Raw genomic sequence first — 19,930 nt, 5'->3', positions numbered from 1 at the left:
GGCTGTTGGAAGTCAAGCTGATGTCAGGACAGCATGCATTCTGCCATTCTTCACCCTTTGTGCAGAGCATCGGAGACAAGTGTAAGGTGTCTCATAGAGCAGAGGGGCTGAGTTAGTAACTGGGCTAGTAAGGTCGTTTGTGGGAGAGTTAGAGGCACCGATTATTTGAACAGAGGGATAAATGGAAGAATCCTCATATTGTTTTCATACAGGCAGGGCTAAGCAATCTATTTACTCATAGCTAAGCAGATAGCTATTGAGTACCGTCTGTGTGTCAAGTACCTGTGCATAAGATGGAGAACATTCTGACTTCTCTGGCCAACAGTAGAGAATGAATGAGCAGAAGTCTACCGTAGTGAAGAATGGGATCCAGACCTATACTGCTCAAGTTTAAATGTCAGCTCTGCCTTATGCTAGCAGTGTGACCTTTCCTGACTCTGTAACTTGTATATAAAAATAACACTTAATAAGTTGTGAAGATTAATAAGTAAATAGTGCTTGTGCAGAGAAAACATATTAGCTGTCCTGGCTCTAAACTTTTATTATGAACTGAGGTGACTAAAGAGCTAAAAAGGAATAGACTCAGTGATAAACCTGGCCCTGAGTGACGGTGACAGGACATGGTGACTTTTAGGCAGGGTGGGTGAGGAGGCTCTTTCCCAGGAGGTGACATGTGATCTCATCTGGAAGACAAGGAGTCGTCTGTGAGCCAGCTATGTGAAGTATTGGAGAAAAGCGTTTTGGCAGAGGTTGATATGTCAGCAGCACATGGTCTGGGATCATACAAACCCTGACATGCTTGAGGAACACAACAGAGCCTGCAGAGAAAAGGGGGAGTTAGAGGACAGTGGTGAGAAGAATTGGAAGAAGCTGGGTCTGATAGCACATGCCTGTAATTTAGCTGGGCAAAAGCTGAGGCAGAAGGATCACAAGTTCAGGGCCTGCTGGGCTGCAGAGTGAGCTAACCACTGAGGCGGCTGGGACTATAGCACAGTGGTAGAGCACTTGTCTAGCGTTCTGTGAATGGTAACTTTCACAAAGCACAAAAGTATCTTCAGCTGTTGCCAGGAAAAAATGTCCTCCTTGAGAATCTGGTCCATTAGAAACAATTGGGGTGACACAGGACAGAATGGTTTGGCAGGAAACGGAATTCTTGAGAATATAAAAAGAAATGGGATTGGCTTTTAGTAGAATTTAGGACATTTTGTCTGCTTTGAGATTATGGATGGCTGGTTGGTGGAAAATAAGAATCCTGCCTGCCACTGTCTGATCTGCAAATTAAGGTGATCTGATAAACTTGGGGAATGAGTCTAGAAAGGGCTGAAGCCAGAGAGATCATAAAGCAGTCTCCTAGGGTTTGGGAACAGTGTAAAGGAGCCAGCTGGGTTCTGGGAGGCTTCTGGACGTCTGTTTTAGGTTTTCAGTTCTGAGCTGAGTTAGTCAGCCAAGCGTGTGCTTTTTATTCCAAGCAACATTGAGTCACTAATGAGAAGATAAGCGAGTTCTAGTTTTACAAGGGAATGATTCTGACAGTTCCTGAAGACTGTCATTGGGGAAGGCAGAGAGGAAAGGACAGGGAGCAATGGCAGCAGGGGTCAGGGCTAGTGAGATGGAAGCATCAGTGGAGTCGCAGTCCTCTTCATCTTACTTACTTACTTACTTACTTACTTACTTACTTACTTATTTATTTATTTATTTTTTGCTTTTGTGCTGAGAATTGAACGAGGCTTTTGTGCCTGCTAGGCAAGTTCTGCACCACTGAGCCCTGTCCCCACCCTGGAGTAGAGTAGGGATAAGGTTGATGAGACTTTCCAGTGAGCTCAAGATCTATGATGGTGTGGTGTTTTCTGGCACCCAGTACTTAGAGTTTTTTCCATATAACCACTAACAGTCTCCAACAGTTTTGCCCAATTCTGACATCAACTACCAGAGTTAGTGTGAGACTGGTGTAAGACTGCTCTTACTTCAGATTCTTTTGAAGTCCCAGGGCCTCCTGTTAGTGTAACTCATTAGCCATGAGTTAAGAATTGCCAATTCTCCTTGGGTTTGATAGTTAGCTGAAATGGCTGACAGACCTTCTTATATACTATTAGTCTACTGTAGCGAGTACAGCTCAGACACAGCCAATGGAAGAGATGAACAGGACAGTACAGTGCGGAGGGAGGGATGCACGGGCACCCATGTATGTATTTATTCTCTGGGCTTGCCACCTTCCAGCACATGGCTGTCTGCACCAACTAGGAAGTTGACTAGATCTCACCATTGGAAGCATTATTTTCATAGAGGCATCGTCATAAAGACATTGTTGACTAAATCACTGGCCAGTGTTGATTGAACTCCACTTTTAGTCCCTCTCCCTTAGTGGAGTTGGTGCAGGAAGCACGGGAGTGGAGGAGGAGATCGGGAGGGAGACTGGAAAAAAGACTGGAAGTTACCATTCTTTAATCACCTGCTTGGTCTTTAGGCTAACTAGGCTGATGTCCCTTATCCAGATGCCCTGCCCTCAGTCACCTCATTGGCATAAACTGGTGTGGTGTAAAGAAGCTTGATTGAAAAAAAAACCCAAATATTTATCATTTGGAATAAAGACCACATATATCTATGTTTCTCATATCACAGTGCTAGCAAAAAGATTGTTTCTGTTGTGGATTTCAAGGATTTAAGCATATTTATTTGTTCATTATTGGGGCTGAAGGGCATGTGTGAGGGCTAAGGCATATGTGTGGAGTTTAGGACGACTTTGTGGAGATGGTTCTCTTCTATCTTTGTGGGTTCTGAGGATTGAACTCTCTGGTCATTAGATGTATATATCAAGTACCTTTGCCCACAAGCCATCTCATCAGCCCCCAAGAGATGTTTAAGAACTAGAAATAACATGGTCTGGGATTTGACCTTAGAAGCTAGGAGCAGGGGGCTCTTGTGTGTGGGAAGAAAACACAGTTTGATAGATGAAAGAACTCAGAAGTCTTGAGTTGGGTTCTTGTCCCCAAGAGAATGAGAATCACAATGAAATTTACTTTAATGAACAGGAGTAATTATGATTAGTGATGAGAGACAGTAGGTTGTATGTCTAGATGCCTGGAAATTCAGAGGGAGTTGAAGAATTGAGTCAGAGGGTGGGTGGGGGTTGAGACAGGGTCTCATGTAGCCAAGGCTAGCCTCAAACTTGGTATATGGCCAAGAATGATCCTCCTGACTCCACCTTCTGAGTGCTGAAATTTCAAGTGCCCATCACTATTCCTGGCTAAGAGTTTAGGTTTCTGGGGGGTGGGGGTGGCTAGGCTCACACACCAACCCCAAGTTACTCAGTAGAGGAGGGAGCAAGAGAAACAAACAAACAAAACTTCATTGTAAAAGGACCAAAAGTCAAATAGAGGGGCAGGGTGCTTAGCAGATTTAGCCAGAACATCACCTACTGAGGAAGAAACTATTGAGGCTTAAGCCCTGGGGTGTGGAGTCCAGGTGGTCAACAATCACCCCATAGTGTGCATTTTGGTGCAAACCACCTTTTGCCTCACTGTCCCATTTCATTTTCACGATGTTGCTGTAATGTCCATCCCGCAATTGAAACAGGTGACTGTAGTCAGCTGTCTGTGACAGGACACTGCATTTTATTGCCAGTCTAGCATTCTTCCCTTTATCCGTATTGGTTACGATTACCTGATGTACTTTCTTGGGGTGTTGGGCAAAGCGATGAAAAGCATTGGCTAACTCAGCAAACTGACGGTGACTTATTTCCTCCTGAGGGATGGAGGGAGGGTCGTGGCATCATGCTCGGCACTGGTTGCAGGGGGAGGTTATGGTTTCTGTGTGCTGAAAAGGCGAGGATCTAATAGAGGTACTGCCACCTCTGTTCTAGAGCTCCTGGTGAGGATAAACAGTTGTAGCCCACTCTGTTTTCATAACGAAGGAAAGGAATTGGGAAGAACTGCACACAACGGGAATCCTTTAAAAGGCTGCCATGGGGGAAGATGAGTCAATTTGACCAATTTTTTTCTAGAAGTGGGCCAGTGTCAAAGGTATTATAACTAAATTCTGAATCTGCTTCAAGGTCAGGATGACGTATTTGGGCCTAAGCCTAAACCTGAGATGTTATAGATGGGAGGAGAGAGGGGAAATCAAATCAGTTAAGCCTGTGAGGGAAGTGGAAGGCCTTTCAAAGGCCTTGCAGTGTTTGCTCCGTGGTTTGTGGCACGGGTTGGTTTAGTTTTGGCTAGTGTGAAAAATCTGTAAATTGTGGGAAATGAATGATTCCAAAGATGAGATCACTGCAGTTACATCATCATGCATTATTACATTCTGAAGAAGAAAGGTTTATTTGTTCAGAAAATTGTCAATCTCTTACAAAGAGATACTTCATGGTCAAAATAAGAGTCTGTTTCAAGATTCAGTGAGTGGGATTTCTGTTTGTTTGTTTTTAGGTAACCACAGCCAACAGCTAATTTTCCTTTTAGATTTATAAACTGTGATCTGTATTAGCTCTGTCTGTATTTCCCAACTTAAAAGTAAGGAAATAAGCAAAGTAAGAAAATAGAGTTCAGTTTAACTAGATGAAACTCTAAAAGAAAAAAGGTTACTATTTGCAGTAGCTACAAAGAACCAGTATTGATCCAGGGCATTCTGTCTCTTCTGGGTCACAGTGTTGACCTTGGAGAGCCAATGGTCTTCTGTCACATATGTGATATTATGTTTTTCTTCAGGAACGGGACCAGAAGGCAGAATCATCAAGAAGGATATTGACTCTTTTGTGCCTTCTAAGGCTGCTCCTGTGAGTTATATTTAGCTTCTTAAAATTGTTATTATTGTGGGGACTGAATCCAGGGCTCTACACATGCTTGGCAAGCACTCCTGCAACTGAGCTACATCCCTGGCCCATAGCCCTTATTTTTGTATTTATATTTTTTAATTCTTCAATTTAAAAATGCTTTGCTTTCTCTCTACCCCTGCATCCTGTTGTTGGTCGTTCTTGTTCTTTAGCTTTTTGCTCTTTGCGGGGCCCACCACCCAGCTCCCATCACACATAGAGGTGGCGCATTATTACTTATGAATGCCTAGCCTTAGCTTGGCTTGTTTCTAGCCAGCTTTTCTTAACTTTAAGCTATCCCATCTACCTTTTGCCTCTGGGCTTTTACCTTTCTCTATTTCTGTATCTTTTCTTTCCTTCTTTTCTCACTCCTTGATCTCTCTTGCTTCCCTCCCTCCTCCCAGATTTCTCCTTCTATTTATCCTCCCTGCCTGCCAGTTCCACCTATCCCTCTCCTGCCTCGCTGTTGGCTGTTCATGTCTTTATTAGACCATCAGGTGTTTTAGGCAGGCACAGTAACACAGCTTCACAGAGTTACACAATGCAACATGAAAGACTGCAACACGTCATAAACAAATATTCCACAGCATAAACAACTGTAACACACCTTAAACTAATATTCCACAACAGCTCCTCACCTTCTCTGGCGGTGTTGAGGAGCCAGGCTTGAACTTGAAAGTGTACTGCTTCAGCATTTTGAGTGCTGGGATTTTAAGTATGCACCACCACCATGCCTGACTGCCTTTACATGTCAATAAAAACTAGTCATTGAATATACTCTTCCTCAAAAAATGATAACGCTCAAAACATGATTTAGAATTCTAGTTTTTTTAAAAAAAAATGAAGAACGGCCCTCTTAATTACGCAGTCTAACTTGAGTCCCCTTTGCTTCCGGGGATGGAACCAGCTCTTCTTCAGAACTTGGCTGTCTCACTTTGGCGGGTAGTCCTCCATAGCAGTAGCACCTCACAGGTGGTCCTCCAGCCTGCACTAAGATCGACTCAGTCACTAACTGCTCTTTCTTTTCCCTCTTAGGCTCCAGCAGCTGCCACGACTCTCCCGGGTCCAAGAGTGGCACCAACTCCTACAGGTGTCTTCACGGATATCCCTATCAGCAACATTCGCCGAGTAAGAGCACCATCACAGTCTGGAACCAGAGCTGTTGGGCATTTTCACTCTGGTTGTTTTAGTTGTGCCGTAGTTTAAAACACTGCAAAGGACATTGCTAGTTGAAAATGCTGGATTATTAGCGTAAGGGAGGTTGATTTGGTCAGTTGAGTCACTGGGATAGAGGAGTCTCTGTATGGCTAATCTATTAGAAGGTGCAGTCCTTTGTCTTCCTGCTGTAATGTGGGAGGTAAGCTGCCAGGGAGCTGAGTGAAGAGGTAAGCAACTGAGTTAGGTAAGTCTGGACTCAGTTAAGAGAACTGATGTTGAAATCTCTCTGGTTTCAGGTGATTGCACAGAGGCTAATGCAGTCGAAGCAGACTATACCTCATTATTACCTTTCTATTGATGTAAATATGGGAGAGGTGCTGTTGGTGCGGAAGGAGCTTAATAAGGTAAACCTGGAAATTCTGTCTTTCCCACTCAAGCTTTACAGTGCTGCCCATGTGCTCTGTTATTAGAAGCCAGTTAATGATAGAAAATTCCTTGAAATTTCAAGAAGTCACTTGAAATTGTTAAGCAGAAGCTGGGCGGTGGTGGCGCACACCTGTAATCCCAGCACTCGGGAGGCAGAGGCAGGAGGATCTCTGTGAGTTCGAGGCCAGCCTGGTCTACAGAGCTAGTCCAGGACAGGCTCCAAAGCTACAGAGAAACTCTGTCTCAAAAAATCAAAAAAAAAAAAAAGAAAAGAAATTGTTAAGTAGAGAATGTCGTGAAGGATTCTCATTTAACTTTTTTTGATTTGTTGCAATGTTCCAGACAGTGCCTCACTACGTAGCTCACACCTGGAGCTCCATATAACAAGGCTGTGCTGACCTTGATGTTGGGATTACAGGAGTGCACCACCATCTCCTGGTTTACCTGTTAATTCTTGATTAAAATTTAGCATTTAATTAAGACTCACTTGGGGGAACTGGAGAGATAGCTCAGTGGTTAAGAGCACTGGCTGCTCTTCCAGAGGACCTGGCTTCAATTCTCAGTACCCACATGGCAGCTCACAACTGTCTGTGACTCCAGTTCCAGGAGATCCAACACCTTCACACAGACATACATGCAGGCAAACACAAGTATACATGAAAGAGAAATAAATAAAATATTAAAAAAAAAGGCTCACTTGGCTGTGGGTGGGTATTTGTCTAGCGAGTTCACTGTGTTTTGATGCTTGAGGCTGCTTTGCTTTGGTAGCTAAGAAATTAAGTTTTTGGGAACAGAGCATGAAGCTGTCTGTCTTCATTTTGAGTTATAATGGAATTGGGGCCTACTAAGTGTGGCAAGGACGGACCATGGTTTTATAAAGGTGACGGCATTCATTTGTAGACCCGTCTCTTTATGAAGCTGCCTCTCAATTGTATGCTGAATTACACTGTGTATGTTCAGTACTGGAGGAGTTCAGCAGAGTTTGGAGAGACCAGTGACGGTCAGGGAATTCACAGAGCTCTAAGACAAATGTGGCTGAACTATGGAAAACAGGAAGTGTTTGGATTGTCAGAGATGGTTGAGGATCATAAGGGTTAAGGGCTTTAAGAGTGGAAATAAGGCTAGGAGATAGAGATCCATGAAGTGCCTGTTGCACGAGTATGAAGCTCTCCATCACTAACATAAAACATCAGGCGCTTTGATTGCCTGTAACCCAGCACTGGGAGGCCAGAGACAGGGTCCCTGGTGCTTGCGTGCTAGCCAGTCTAGCTAAGTCGCACGTTCCAGGTTCAGTGACAGACTTTGTCTCAAAAATTTAGAGAGAGTAGGTCTGGAGAGATGGCTTAGTAGTTAAGAGTGCTCTTACAGAGAATCCAGGTTCAGTTCCCAGCACCCACATGGTGGCTTATAGCCACCTGTAACTCCAGTTCCAAGCTATAGACGCCTCATTCTGTAGGCAACAGGCTCACACATGGTGCAAGTATGTACATGGAGGCAGAACACCTATACACATTAAATAAGCCTTCAAAAATAAATAATTAAATAATTAATAAATACAAATTGATAAATAAGAGAGCAAGTGAGGAAGGTGCTGAACCACATAAAATAAATTCTTTAAAAACTAGTGGAGCAGAAGACCCCCATCACTCCTTAGAGTGGTGTGCAGGACTCTTTGACTTCTCTCCTGTTGTCCCACACTGAAGGCACTCTGGTCGGCTGCTGTTTCTCTTATTTTCTGAGTATTACACTCCTGTGCTTGTGTTCTCTCAGTGTACAGCCTACTGTGTCCATGTGCTTTCCTCCTTCACCTCTTTAAGGACTTGGAAAGTATTGCCTTGACCACTTCCTGATTCTGAATTTACCACCCCCTCCACCTGTTCACACAGCACTTTGTAAGATGCTGTATGTTTGACTGTTACTTATGCTTTTAGAAAGTGTGCTCCCCGAGAGCAGAATTGTTTATTGTTCACTGCTTCATGTCCAGGTGTTAACGTTATGTATCCAGCACACAGTGGACACAGTAGAGTGGAAATGACTACAGAGGTTAAAGATAATGGCATATAATTACTGTCAAAATATTGAAATGGGGCTGGAGAGGTGGCTCAGGTTTAAAAACACTTGTTCTTGCAGAGGACCCAAGTTCAGTTCCCATCATCCACACATCCACTTACAACTGTCTGTAACTCCACTTCCAGGGGATCCAGCATCTCTTCTGATCTCCACAGGCTATTTGATGTGGTGTACACACACACAGAGATAAATATTTTTAAAATATTGAAACAGATAGATGTATCCAGTGTACTTGAGGTATTACTTTGAGTGGCTCTTTGGAGCTGTTCATCCCATTCCAAGGCCGTGCTCCATTCACACATTTGAAGAGTCATACTTCCTTTCAGCCTTTATCCATGTTCCCACAGTAGACTTTGGAGCATTTTCATCACCCCAAATAGCCCTTTGCCACAATCTCATCAATCCTTCCATTCTCCCCAGCCTTATATTTTTGACTTGGAAGATTAGCAGTAGGTGAATGTGGAATTCTCTAACTAGAATCGTGAAGTCTGGTCTTTACCAAATGCTTTTTATTTATCAGATGGTTTCAAGATTCAGCCATGTTGTATCGTGTATCAGTTTTTCTTCTCTTTCTTTTTTTCTTTTTTAAGCTTTATTATTTGTGTGTTTGGTACCCACAAATGTATGTGCACATGTGTGTGCAGATGTCTACAGAGGTGAGCCAGAAGAGGGGGACAGATCCCCTGAGATCTTGTCTTGTTCTTGATCTTCAACCATTAAGTATGAGGATAGATAGTTATGGGGGTTTGTATATCTTTTTTATCATCAGGAAGTTTCTTCTAAGTTCATTAACTTTTATTGTGAATGCTACTGAATTTTGTTAAAGTGTCTTTGAGCTGTTGAAGTAGTTCTGTTAGGGCATCACTTAATCTTTTTCTCTTTTAAGGAAAAAGATCTCACAGTGATGCCCAGATCTTAGGGTTCAAATGATTCCCCTGCCTAAGCTTCTTGAGTAAATGAGACTATAGTCATATGCTTCTTGGCACACTTGAATTGATTTGTAGATGTTCCTGAGCCATCCATTCCTGAAACAGATTACATTTGGTCATAGTTAGTGGCTGGGTTTTCTCAGCTAGTGTTCTGTTAAGGGCTTTTTTGGTATATTCGTATGGTGGTGTTTAGGTTTTGGAGTTGGGTTTTTGTCTGATTTTGGAATGAAATTAACATGGAGGAGTTGTTAACTTGCTCTTTCTTTTCTTTTCTTTTTCTTTTTCTTTTTCTTTTTTTTTTTTTTTTTTTTTTTTTTTTGGTTTTTTGAGACAGGGTTTCTCTGTGTAGCTTTGCACCTTTCCTGGATCTTGCTCTGTAGTCCAGGCTGGCCTCGAACTCACAAAGATCCTCCTGGCTCTGCCTCCCGAGTGCTGGGATTAAAGGCATGTGCCACCAATGCCTGGCACTCTTCCATTTTTTAGAAGGCTAGGTGAATAGTTTGTTAGCCTTTATATGTTTGGTAGAATTGGCTAGTAAAGCTGTAAAGGTTGATGGGCGGTGGTGCACACTTTTATTTCCACCACTTGGGAGGCAGAGGTAGATGGATCTCTGATCTGCAGACTAGGCCAGCCTGGTCTAGTCTAGTCTACAGAGCTAGTTCCAGAACAAAGAAACCCTGTCTGGAAAACAAACAAACAAAAGTCATGTGATCGTGTCTTCTGTATGAGCATGCTTCCATGACCAGTTCCATCTCTTTGATGTGTTCATTCTGAGCTTGCATTCCTTATTGGTTGGTTTCCTCCTAGAAATTGGAATGGGTTGTCTGATTTGTTGGGTTGGGTATTCATTTCATAGTACTTCTTTTTTTTTTTTTTTTTTTTTATGTGGGAGAGATAGTGTGTCCCCCATTTCACTCCTAATCTGAGGAATTTGATTCTACTTCCTCTTTCTAAACCAAGCATTTGTTAGTGTTGTTGTCATTTACTTTTTCTTAATCCTTTCTCTCTCTCTCTCTCTCTCTATATATATATATATATATGTTTTATGAGACAGGGTTTCTCTGTGTAGCCCTGGCTGTCCTGGAACTCGCTCTGTAGACCAGGCTGTCCTCGAACTCACAGAGATCTGACTGCCTCTGCCTCCCTAGTCAAAGGTGTGCACCACCACTGCCCAGCTTACTTGATCTTTTAAAAAGAAAAAGCCTGGGCTGGAGAGATGGCTCAGAGGTTAAGAGCACCGGCTGCTCTTCCCAGAGGTCCTGAGTTCAATTCCCAGCAACCACATGGTGGCTCACAACCATCTGTAATGAGATCTGGCGCCCGCTTCTGTATACTAAATAAATCAATTAATTAAAAAAAAAAAAAAACAAAAAAACAACTTAAAAACAAAAAAAAGAAAAGAAAAAACCAACCTGGTTCAGTTGAGTGAAAACAGCAACATACCATAACCCAGGGTGTTCAGCTGCTTCGGTGCCAAGCAGGAAACACGTAGCCCCTAAGGCCTCCATGAAACAGATGAAAGAACCAGCCTTGGGGGAGGAGTTTAATAAAACTAGTTGACTGTTGTTTTAACAGATGCTGGAAGGAAAAGGAAAAATCTCTGTCAACGACTTCATCATAAAAGCTTCAGCTTTGGCTTGTCTGAAAGTTCCTGAAGCAAACTCTTCTTGGATGGACACAGTCATAAGACAGTAAGTTGGCGGAGAAGGTGCACACTGATCTGCAGTTTGCTCATGGTTGCTAACTGCAGCTCGGGATGGGGTATGACACCTGTGGATAAACAGGTTTGAAACAGCATAGAAGACTTGAGATGGTGTTCAGCGGGCCGTAAAGGCTGTGGTTACTTATGACTGTCAGCGAGCAGGGTGGAGTCAGTTACCCGATCCCAGGGAGTTCTGACAGCCGCACTGAAAAGCGTCCAGGCTCCCGACTGGCTTGGTACATTTGCTCAGGTCTTTGGAACCACCCATCAGTTAGCTGTTTTCACTTCCATTTTTTGGGTAAGACACAAGAGGCTCAGTGAGTTCTGTAGCTTGTCCCAAGTTAGTAAGTTGATCAGTGTCAGAAGTCCAGCTCAGGCCTGGGACTTTTCTAGTATCTAGGTAGACACTTTACTATTAAATTTTTTAAATTTATTTTTACTTATGTATCTGAATGTATCTCTGTGTGTGGGTATGTGCATGTGAGTACAGATGCCCAAGGAGAACCAAGGTACCAAATCCTTTAGAACGGGAGTTACAGACAGTTGTTAGCTGCCTGACATAGGTCCTAAGAACCAAGTCTAGGCCATCTGCAAGAGCTGTGTATTGCTTTTAACTGAGCCATCTATCTCTCCAGCCCCAGTATTCTTACAATTAAAGGAAAACAAACAAACCTGTTTTTTGCCCCTTTGCTTTCTGTGCTCACACACTCACATTACCACTTACATATGTCCTCAGAGATGAGCCATTCTATTTGCTGTGGGCAGCAGCTTGGTGCTTCATTCTGATCTGTGTACCTGGAGATGGTGTCAGACCTCTGAGACTGGGCCTCAGTCCCACATGACTGCCCCTCTTTAGATGCTACCCCCAGATCTGACAACTGACTCCAGACAGGTTTCCATGGCCCCTTTAACAGGACAGCTCACAGGAAATTCTGTGGGGGAAATACTCGAGTATACTGTCTGACTGTAAACAATTCTACAAAGGGTACAAATGACGTTGTGGCCACCTTGACCTACAGAGTGAGACAGGTCTCAACAGAGATGCTACTCAGGTGTCTCAGGCCTTTGCTGGTCTACTCTAGAAAAGATGTGGAATCTTGCTTTGTCTTCTGAGATGCGACCACCTCTCTGTCCTGGGCACTCTGGTTTCTCCCCTGAGGTCTCTGCTTTTTCTGTTTTGTTCTCCCTCCCTCCCTCCCTTCCTCTGTACTTCCCTGTCTGCCTACCTTCCTGCTTCCCTCTCTTTGATGGACTTGTGTCATGGCCAGCTTCAGGACGACTTATGGGAGTACCTTTTCTCCTCCCACCATGTGAGTTCCCAGGATTGAGCTGAAGTTGTCGGCTTGGCTGTAGACGCCTTTACCCACTGAGCCATCTTGCCAGCCCCGTGTGTCCCTGCTCTCACCCTTTGTTCCGTCTGCTCAAGCTTTGTTGCAGAGACTGTCCAGCCAGTGTACTTGTACTTGACACCCAGAAAGGCCAATTTGTTTCATGCTGATTATGATGATGTTCTTGTGAGTCGCTCACAAAAGGGAAGTTGAAGTGTGAGATCAGCCTTCTGATAGAGTTTTCTCTCCATCCCTGTCATCTTTTAAGAAGTACAAGTGAACAAGAGGACACGTCAAGAGTTAACTTGTAGGCTAGATGTCTCTGAACAGTAGCCTCTAAAATCTTTGTGTGTGTGTGTGTGTGTGTGTGTGTGTATGGATGGGTGTGTGTATGAGTGTGTGTGTATGGATGGATGTGTGTGTGGCGAGGGTGGGGGGTGTATCAAACTCAGGAATTTGTGTATAGGCAGGTGCTCCACCACAAAGCTACATCCTATGCACCTACAGTGTCTGAAGTAAATGTCCAAGATCCATATTTTCTTTAGCCTGACACTGTTGCCCCAGAGCAGAGGATGGAAGAACTGACGGAGACCCCCAGCTCTCCAGCTCTGTTTTGTTTTGTTTTTAAGATTTATTTATTTTTTATAAGCATTGGTGCTTTGCCTGCATGAATGTCTGTGTGAGGTGCCGGATCCCTGGAACAGTGTCAGCTGCTGTGTGGGTGCTGAGAACTGAACCCGGGTTCTCTGGGAGAGCAGCCAGTGCTCTCAGCCCTGAGCCACTTCCCCAGCCCCCTGCAGCTGTTAACCCTTGATGTTGATGGGTTGGATCCCCTTTTCCTTTTCAACAGAAATCACGTGGTTGATGTCAGCGTTGCTGTCAGTACCCCTGCAGGACTTCTCACTCCTATTGTGTTTAATGCACACATAAAAGGACTGGAAACCATCGCAAATGACGTTGTTTCTCTAGCATCCAAAGCCAGAGAGGGTAAACTGCAGCCTCACGAGTTCCAGGTAGGATGCTATCGTAACCTGTAAGGAGTGTGTGACTCTGAAGGTCAGCCTAATGCTTTTGTTGCATTGTGTGTTTGAATTCTGCTACATAGACATGATACTTGGTCTTGAAAATAAAGCAATTCAGTTAAATGGGAAAAGCTAAAAGGAATTGCATGGGAAAGCCAGAACAACTGACGTTGCTTCTTATCATAATGTGTATCCTATTCAATACTTTTTGTTTTGTTTTGTTTTTGTTTTTCGAGACAGGGTTTTCTCTGTGTAGTTTTGGTGCCTGTCCTGGATCTCGCTCTGTAGACCAGGCTGGCCTCGAACTCACAGAGATCCTCCTGGCTCTGCCTCCCAAGTGCTGGGATTAAAGGTATGCGCCACTGCTGCCCTGCAAGACTTTCTTAAATAAAAGATTATCTCATGGCTTTTTCTGAGAATATTTGTAATTTTCTCTGGATTATGTTGACAATGTAATCTATTTTTATACTTTTTCCTTTAGGGTGGAACATTTACAATCTCCAATTTAGGAATGTTTGGAATTAAGAATTTCTCTGCGATTATTAACCCACCTCAGGCATGTATTTTGGCAATTGGTGCTTCAGAGGATAAACTGGTCCCAGCAGATAATGAAAAAGGGTGAGTAGGAAAGTGGAGAAGGTGTTGGGAAGAACTCGACTATATTGTATTATTACTGTTTTTACATAGCTATGGCTTTAGGTAGAGTCGGTAAATACAGCCTGACATGCACCCGAAAGGCACTTTGATTGTACCAACTTCAGTCAGTCATGTTTGAGATGTGATCTTACTTGAGACTTCTAGATGGTAGGTTGGTACATTTTTTTTTCTTCAAGAGTCAGATAATAAATATTTTAGCTTTTGGGGCCATATGGCCTATTACTGATTTCTTGCCATTGTACTATGAGAGCAGGCAAAAATAATATGCTAATGACTTCCAGGAAAGAAGATCTATATAAAAATAGACAGAAAGCAGACTTTGGCCTGCGTTGTATAGCTTGGCAACCCATGTTCTCAGGATGTATTTAGTTTTCTTTCAAGCTGTCAATTTGAGCTAAAGATAAAGAGTGAGTAGAACCAGTCTTCATGTGCAGAACTATAATCACAGCTGTTCTAGGGCCTGAATCTAGAGGGTTAGAAGTTCAAAGCCAGGCTGGGTGGTGGTGGCACATGCCTTTAATCCCAGCACTTGGGAAACAGAAGCAGGTCTGGTCTACAGAGCAAGTTCCAGGACAGCCAGGACTCTATTACACAGAGAAACCCTGTCTCAGAAAACCAAAAAAGAAAACAAACAAACAGTTTTGTTTAAGACGCCTGGAGATATAGCTCAGTAGTAAAGCACTTACATAGCATATAAGAGACCTAAAATTCGCTGGACAGTGGTGTCGTATGCCTTTAATCCCAGCACTTGGGAGCAGAGGCAGCCAGATCTCTGAGTTTGAGGTCAGCCTGGTCTACAAAATGAGTTCCAAGACAGCAAGGACTAAACAGAACCCCTGTCTTGAAAAACCAAGAGAGAGAGACAGAGACAGAGACAGACAGACAGACAGACACACCTAAATTCAGTCCTCAGAATGAATGAACGAATGATGAATGGATACCAATCTACATGGGCAGGATTATAGGGAGGACTCAGCATATCGGTGGCTGTTGTCTTAGGTTCATTGGTTGCTTTCAGAATATCCACTGATGTTCTTTCTTTCTAGCTTTGATGTGGCTAGTGTGATGTCTGTTACACTCAGCTGTGATCATCGAGTTGTGGATGGAGCAGTCGGAGCCCAGTGGCTTGCAGAGTTCAAAAAGTACCTTGAAAAGCCTGTAACTATGCTATTATAATTGACCCAAGAACTTCTACACTCTCCGCTGACGTTATATTTATATGTTATTAAACAGGTGGTTCTTTTAAAGTTTCACTAGTTAAAATTTATTATTGAGTCTGTCCAGATAATTTATTTGTAATAGGCATTAATGAATCTTTTTTAAAATGCCAATTACACCCAAATATTATACCCCTTCAACATTAAACATCATTTTAAAGCTGAATACGCCTAGTGAAGGGACATGTGGCCTAACTCTTTGGTGAGAAGTCCTTCCTGGGGGTACAGGAGGGGTAGGATTATAGCCCCCTGTTGATGGGCTTATAAAAGTAACATGGATGAGACCTGCAGTGTAATTGATTCAGCTTACTTAGTGTGAGGGGAACAGAGTCATGAAAAGTATTTCTCATGGGAAGAGTTTGAACTGAAGCTTTATTTTGGAATCTAACCCTAGAGTTTCCTATTACATGATCTTGGTTTATCACATGAGAACCTCAAGGAAAGTAAGTGAAACTTTTAAGAGTCAGCATTCTCAACCAACTCTTATTTTTATATGAATCTCTAAATAAAATGCTTTCCCTTCCTTAAAGATAAAGGCCAGCTTCTTGGTATAAATGAGAATTCATGTATTTATTTATATGCAATTTCAATGTATAATTTGAGAATTCTGCAGTTTCCTTCAAATAAAAGAACATGTTTATTGAAATGAACAAGTTGCAGGAGTAGAATTTTCCTTCTAAGATGAATTGGATGTTAATTGTAAATGAACTCAATTATCAAATGTTACTACTCAACTGGAGAACTCTTTGGAATGAGTATGGAATGTATATGGGAGAAGTTGTATATATGTAATATATGGTTTTAGAGTTGTATATGTGCCAAAGTCCATTTATCACCAGATCCTGCCGGGAAAGAAGTAGGAGAGAGAACATTAGTGGGCAGTTTGCAGTGCTAACTATTATGTCCAAATTGGGCATGCAGCTGGGTAGCTTCAGCTACTCAGAAGGCTAAGAAAGTAGGATAGTTGGACAGTATAGCAAGACTCTATCTCAATAAAACAAACAAAAATGATAATTTTTGGTTGGATAAAGTTTTTTTTAAAAGTATATATTCAAGGGTTTGGTTTCTTAGCCCAGTTCTGTCTGATTGGAGGGAAGAGTTTAAATATGTGTCCCCTTAACAGCCTAAATGCTCCTTTTATTTTATTATGTTTTAATCTTTCTTTTGGAGGGAAGGGGGCTGATATTGCAGGACAGTAAAAAGAACATTATCACAATTCCAGACTTCTGTTAAAATGGTGTATTTTAATAAATGTTTGGAATTACTTGTGACTTTAAAATGACCCTGACCAGTGCCTCCTTGTGTGTAATATGTGGGGCCATCGTCTGAAATTTGAAGTGTTTCATCGGTGTTGAATCTGTTTCTAAATGTTTGTTATCACGTGGTGCACAAGTGATGCTCCAAATAGTCCACAAACATTCAGCTGCTGCATCCCTGTAGGCAGTTCAGTGCTGTGACCTACCTCTTCGGCACTGAGTGATCCTAGGCTGCACTGAATATTGTACAGAAAGAATATGCTTATCACAAGGGTCCACCATTAGCATGAGCCAAATCTAGTCAAATGTGAAGTTGAAAAATGACTCTTTCTTTGCTAATGCTCTGTTGTTCCCTTGGAAGAAAAATAAAATTTTTTCGTCTGACAAAAAATATTCTGAGTTAAGACTTATCTCCCCTCTGATCTAAATCTGAACTCAGCCAACATAGTATCTGAAGGAAGTTAGAAACAGGGTTTTGGATCAAGAAATATTGTTTAAAAATTAAACGTGTTTTCAGTGTGTCAACTAATTTTTGATCTGTTTGTAGTTTGTTTCATATTAAATGATTAATATCCAGTGTCAGCTGCATAATTCAAAGCTCCCACTCAGTACAGGTGAAAATTCAGTTGTCTACCTGCCAGGATGAGTGATGTCATCAGGCTATAGTCTAACACGTAGCTTGAAGGGTCACTGGAAAACCAGGTGGTGAGGCATGGCACTTACTGCCAGATGGAAGGTGATCTAACTCTCTTCGATCATTCACTGGGCACAACTTCCCCTATATATTTTAGGTATTTGGATAACATCTCCCAAGAGCTATCACACAGCCAAGACCCCTAATTTCAGGCCTTTCTGTAATTATCATTAGCAACATCTGGCCAGGACCATCTCTGGACGAAAGTATTTCTTTTTTTTAAGATTTATTTATTTATTGTGTATACAGAAGAGGGTGCAAAGTCTCATCACAGATGGTTGTGAGCCACCGTGTGGTTGCTGGGAATTGAACTCAGGACCTCTGGAAGAGCAGTCAGTGCTCTTAACTTCTGAGCCATCTCTCCAGCCCAGACACAGGTATTTTGTCTGAGATACTTCTCAGACCTTCTAAGAACAGATTGCAGTTAGATAAGCATCCAGACTATCTGTTAGAGAAGACCAGGCGGATGTGCTAATTAAGCTTAACCCTTAAGTGAACGGATTCCTGCCAGGGCGGCGGGTGAAGTGTGCTCCGTAGCTAGGCAACCAATGTCTCAGCTTGATGTACCTGGTCTGTGAAAGCCCTTTTCTGAGTGAGTTGTTAAAGGGAGATCTAGAACTAGAGACAGCACTTGGAAGAAGGAGGGTTAAGCTCAATTAGCACACCCACCTGGTCTTCTCTAACAGATAGTCTGGATGCTTATCTATCTGCAGTCTGTTCTTAGAAGGTCTGAGAAGTATCTCAGATAAAATTCTTTCGTCCAGAGATGGTCCTGGCCAGATGTTGCTAATGATAATTACAGAAAGGCCTGAAATTAGGGGTCTTGGCTGTGTGATAGCTGTTGGGAGATGTTATCCAAATACTCAAATGTATAGGGGAAGTTGTGCCCAGTGAATGATCAACCACACTGTTAGAAGTTCTTGGGAAAATAATCAAATGGGAAAGCTACAATAGCTCACAAGAAATTCACTGCAGGACACAGCTAATCTATTCAAGAGTCAGTATCACCAATACTTCCTTGAGGCTTGGCTTTATCCTCTGGAAGAGTTCTGAACTGTTCCAGGTAGTAGTTTTGCCATAGTCAGCTGAATTCCTACTTCATGATTCTGCGGCTTGCAGCATTGACCAAACCTGGGGACCTGATGCCTGGGACCCACATTATAGGAGAAATTGAACTGCACGTTCTCTGATCTCCCTATGTGTGTGCATATACACACAATAAATAAATGTAGAAATATTTTTAAGAAGGTAGTCAATTAGTCATGTGATTGGGTAGGGGCATTTTCTTTCCTAACCAATTGAGTGATACCACATACTTTTAGGAATCATTTTTTATCCGATGAATTTTGCCTGCATGCTTTATTTAGCACATGCTTGCAGTGCCCTTGGAGGCCAGAAGAGGGCGATGGATCGATCCTCTGTGATGAGTTAAAGACTGATCAGCAGTTAACGTGGATGCTGGGAATTGAGCCCAGGTCCTCTGGAAGAGGAGCCAATGCTCTTAACCCCCAAGCCATCTCTCCAGTCCCAGGTAGAGGCATTTTCTAGGAAACATGGCTGTGTCAATGAAGGCTTTTCAAGTGTATTGGAGGGTGAGGATATTAATTTATTAACTATTAATTTTAGAATATCAGAAATTCTGAAGATAAATTAGCCTTTTACCAGTATAGTTCTAGTGAAAGTCATATTCCAGAAAATTATATTTGCTTTTTTTTTTTTTTTTTTTTTTGAGACAGAGTTTTTCTTTGTAACAGCCCTAGCTGTAGTGGGTGGTTATCTGTGCCATTCCTGAAGCACCGCCCCAGTGGCAGTAGGTAGCTGCTAGATAGTTGTCCCTTAGGCGTAGCCCAGACAGGGACCCTTAAGACCTGGGATGCATTCACGTGTGCACTCTATTCTCTTCGATACCTCGTGGTCTTAGATGCTGGTGCTGTAGATCAAGGCAGAGCTCTCTGGAGAACAGTACTCACCTTTCTAGGACCCTGTTATAATCCTGATTTCCTGCATTTGTGAGTTTCCTGTATTATGAGTTAATTCCCCCCCCCCCCATAAATTCCGCATATTTGATTTCTTAATGTCACATTAAGGCAGCTCAGTTGGTAGAATCTTGACCAGCATTTGTGAGATCTGGATTCAACCTTGAAAAGCAAATGTTTAAAGTTTGATCTGCCCTCAGGGCTGGAGAGATGGCTCAGAGGTTGAGAGCACTGACTGCTCTTCCAGAGGTCCTGAGTTCAATTCCCAGCAACCACATGGTGACTCACAACCATCTATAATGAGATCTGATACCCTCTTCTGGCATAAAATCGATAGAGTACTTGTAAACATAAAATAATAAATGAACTTTGATCTGCCTGTTGCTGTCTTTGCATACAAATTGGGTAGTTGGTACTTTTTTGACAGCTTAGAAACAAAGATGAAAAATGCCACTTGGCTAGCAGAGGCAGGTGGATCTATGTGAGTTTGAGGCCAGCCTAGTCTATAGACAGCCAATATTACACAGAGATCCTGTTCCAGGAAAAAACAAAGATGTTGCTTTGTTTCTATAGAATAAAGTACTTGGGCTGAGTCAACTTTTTCTCAAATTAGAGCTGCATGTATTTTTCCTATGGTGTGCAGTGTCTTCCAAGTATTCTGTCTAGCCCAGACAAGTCATGTCTGACAAAA

General features: G+C 42.5%; 1 protein-coding gene across 1 annotated transcript in view; it reads left to right on the top strand.

The window, feature by feature from the left end:
• Positions 1-17,098, top strand: part of Dlat (dihydrolipoamide S-acetyltransferase) — a 29,852-nt gene extending 12,754 nt beyond the window's left edge. The window contains exons 8-14 of the mRNA XM_036192873.1: positions 4,701-4,768; positions 5,840-5,932; positions 6,259-6,366; positions 10,963-11,078; positions 13,268-13,430; positions 13,921-14,057; positions 15,143-17,098. Coding sequence (XP_036048766.1) covers positions 4,701-4,768; positions 5,840-5,932; positions 6,259-6,366; positions 10,963-11,078; positions 13,268-13,430; positions 13,921-14,057; positions 15,143-15,272 — 815 coding nt within the window. The 3' untranslated portion in view covers positions 15,273-17,098. The remainder of the gene's footprint in view (positions 1-4,700; positions 4,769-5,839; positions 5,933-6,258; positions 6,367-10,962; positions 11,079-13,267; positions 13,431-13,920; positions 14,058-15,142) is intronic.
• The last annotated feature ends 2,832 nt before the right edge of the window (positions 17,099-19,930 follow it).

This window comes from Onychomys torridus, chromosome 7, assembly GCF_903995425.1.
Source record: "Onychomys torridus chromosome 7, mOncTor1.1, whole genome shotgun sequence".
Taxonomy (NCBI): domain Eukaryota; kingdom Metazoa; phylum Chordata; class Mammalia; order Rodentia; family Cricetidae; genus Onychomys; species Onychomys torridus.
Note: the sequence above shows the minus strand (reverse complement) of the source record. Positions and strands in the feature narration are given on the sequence as shown.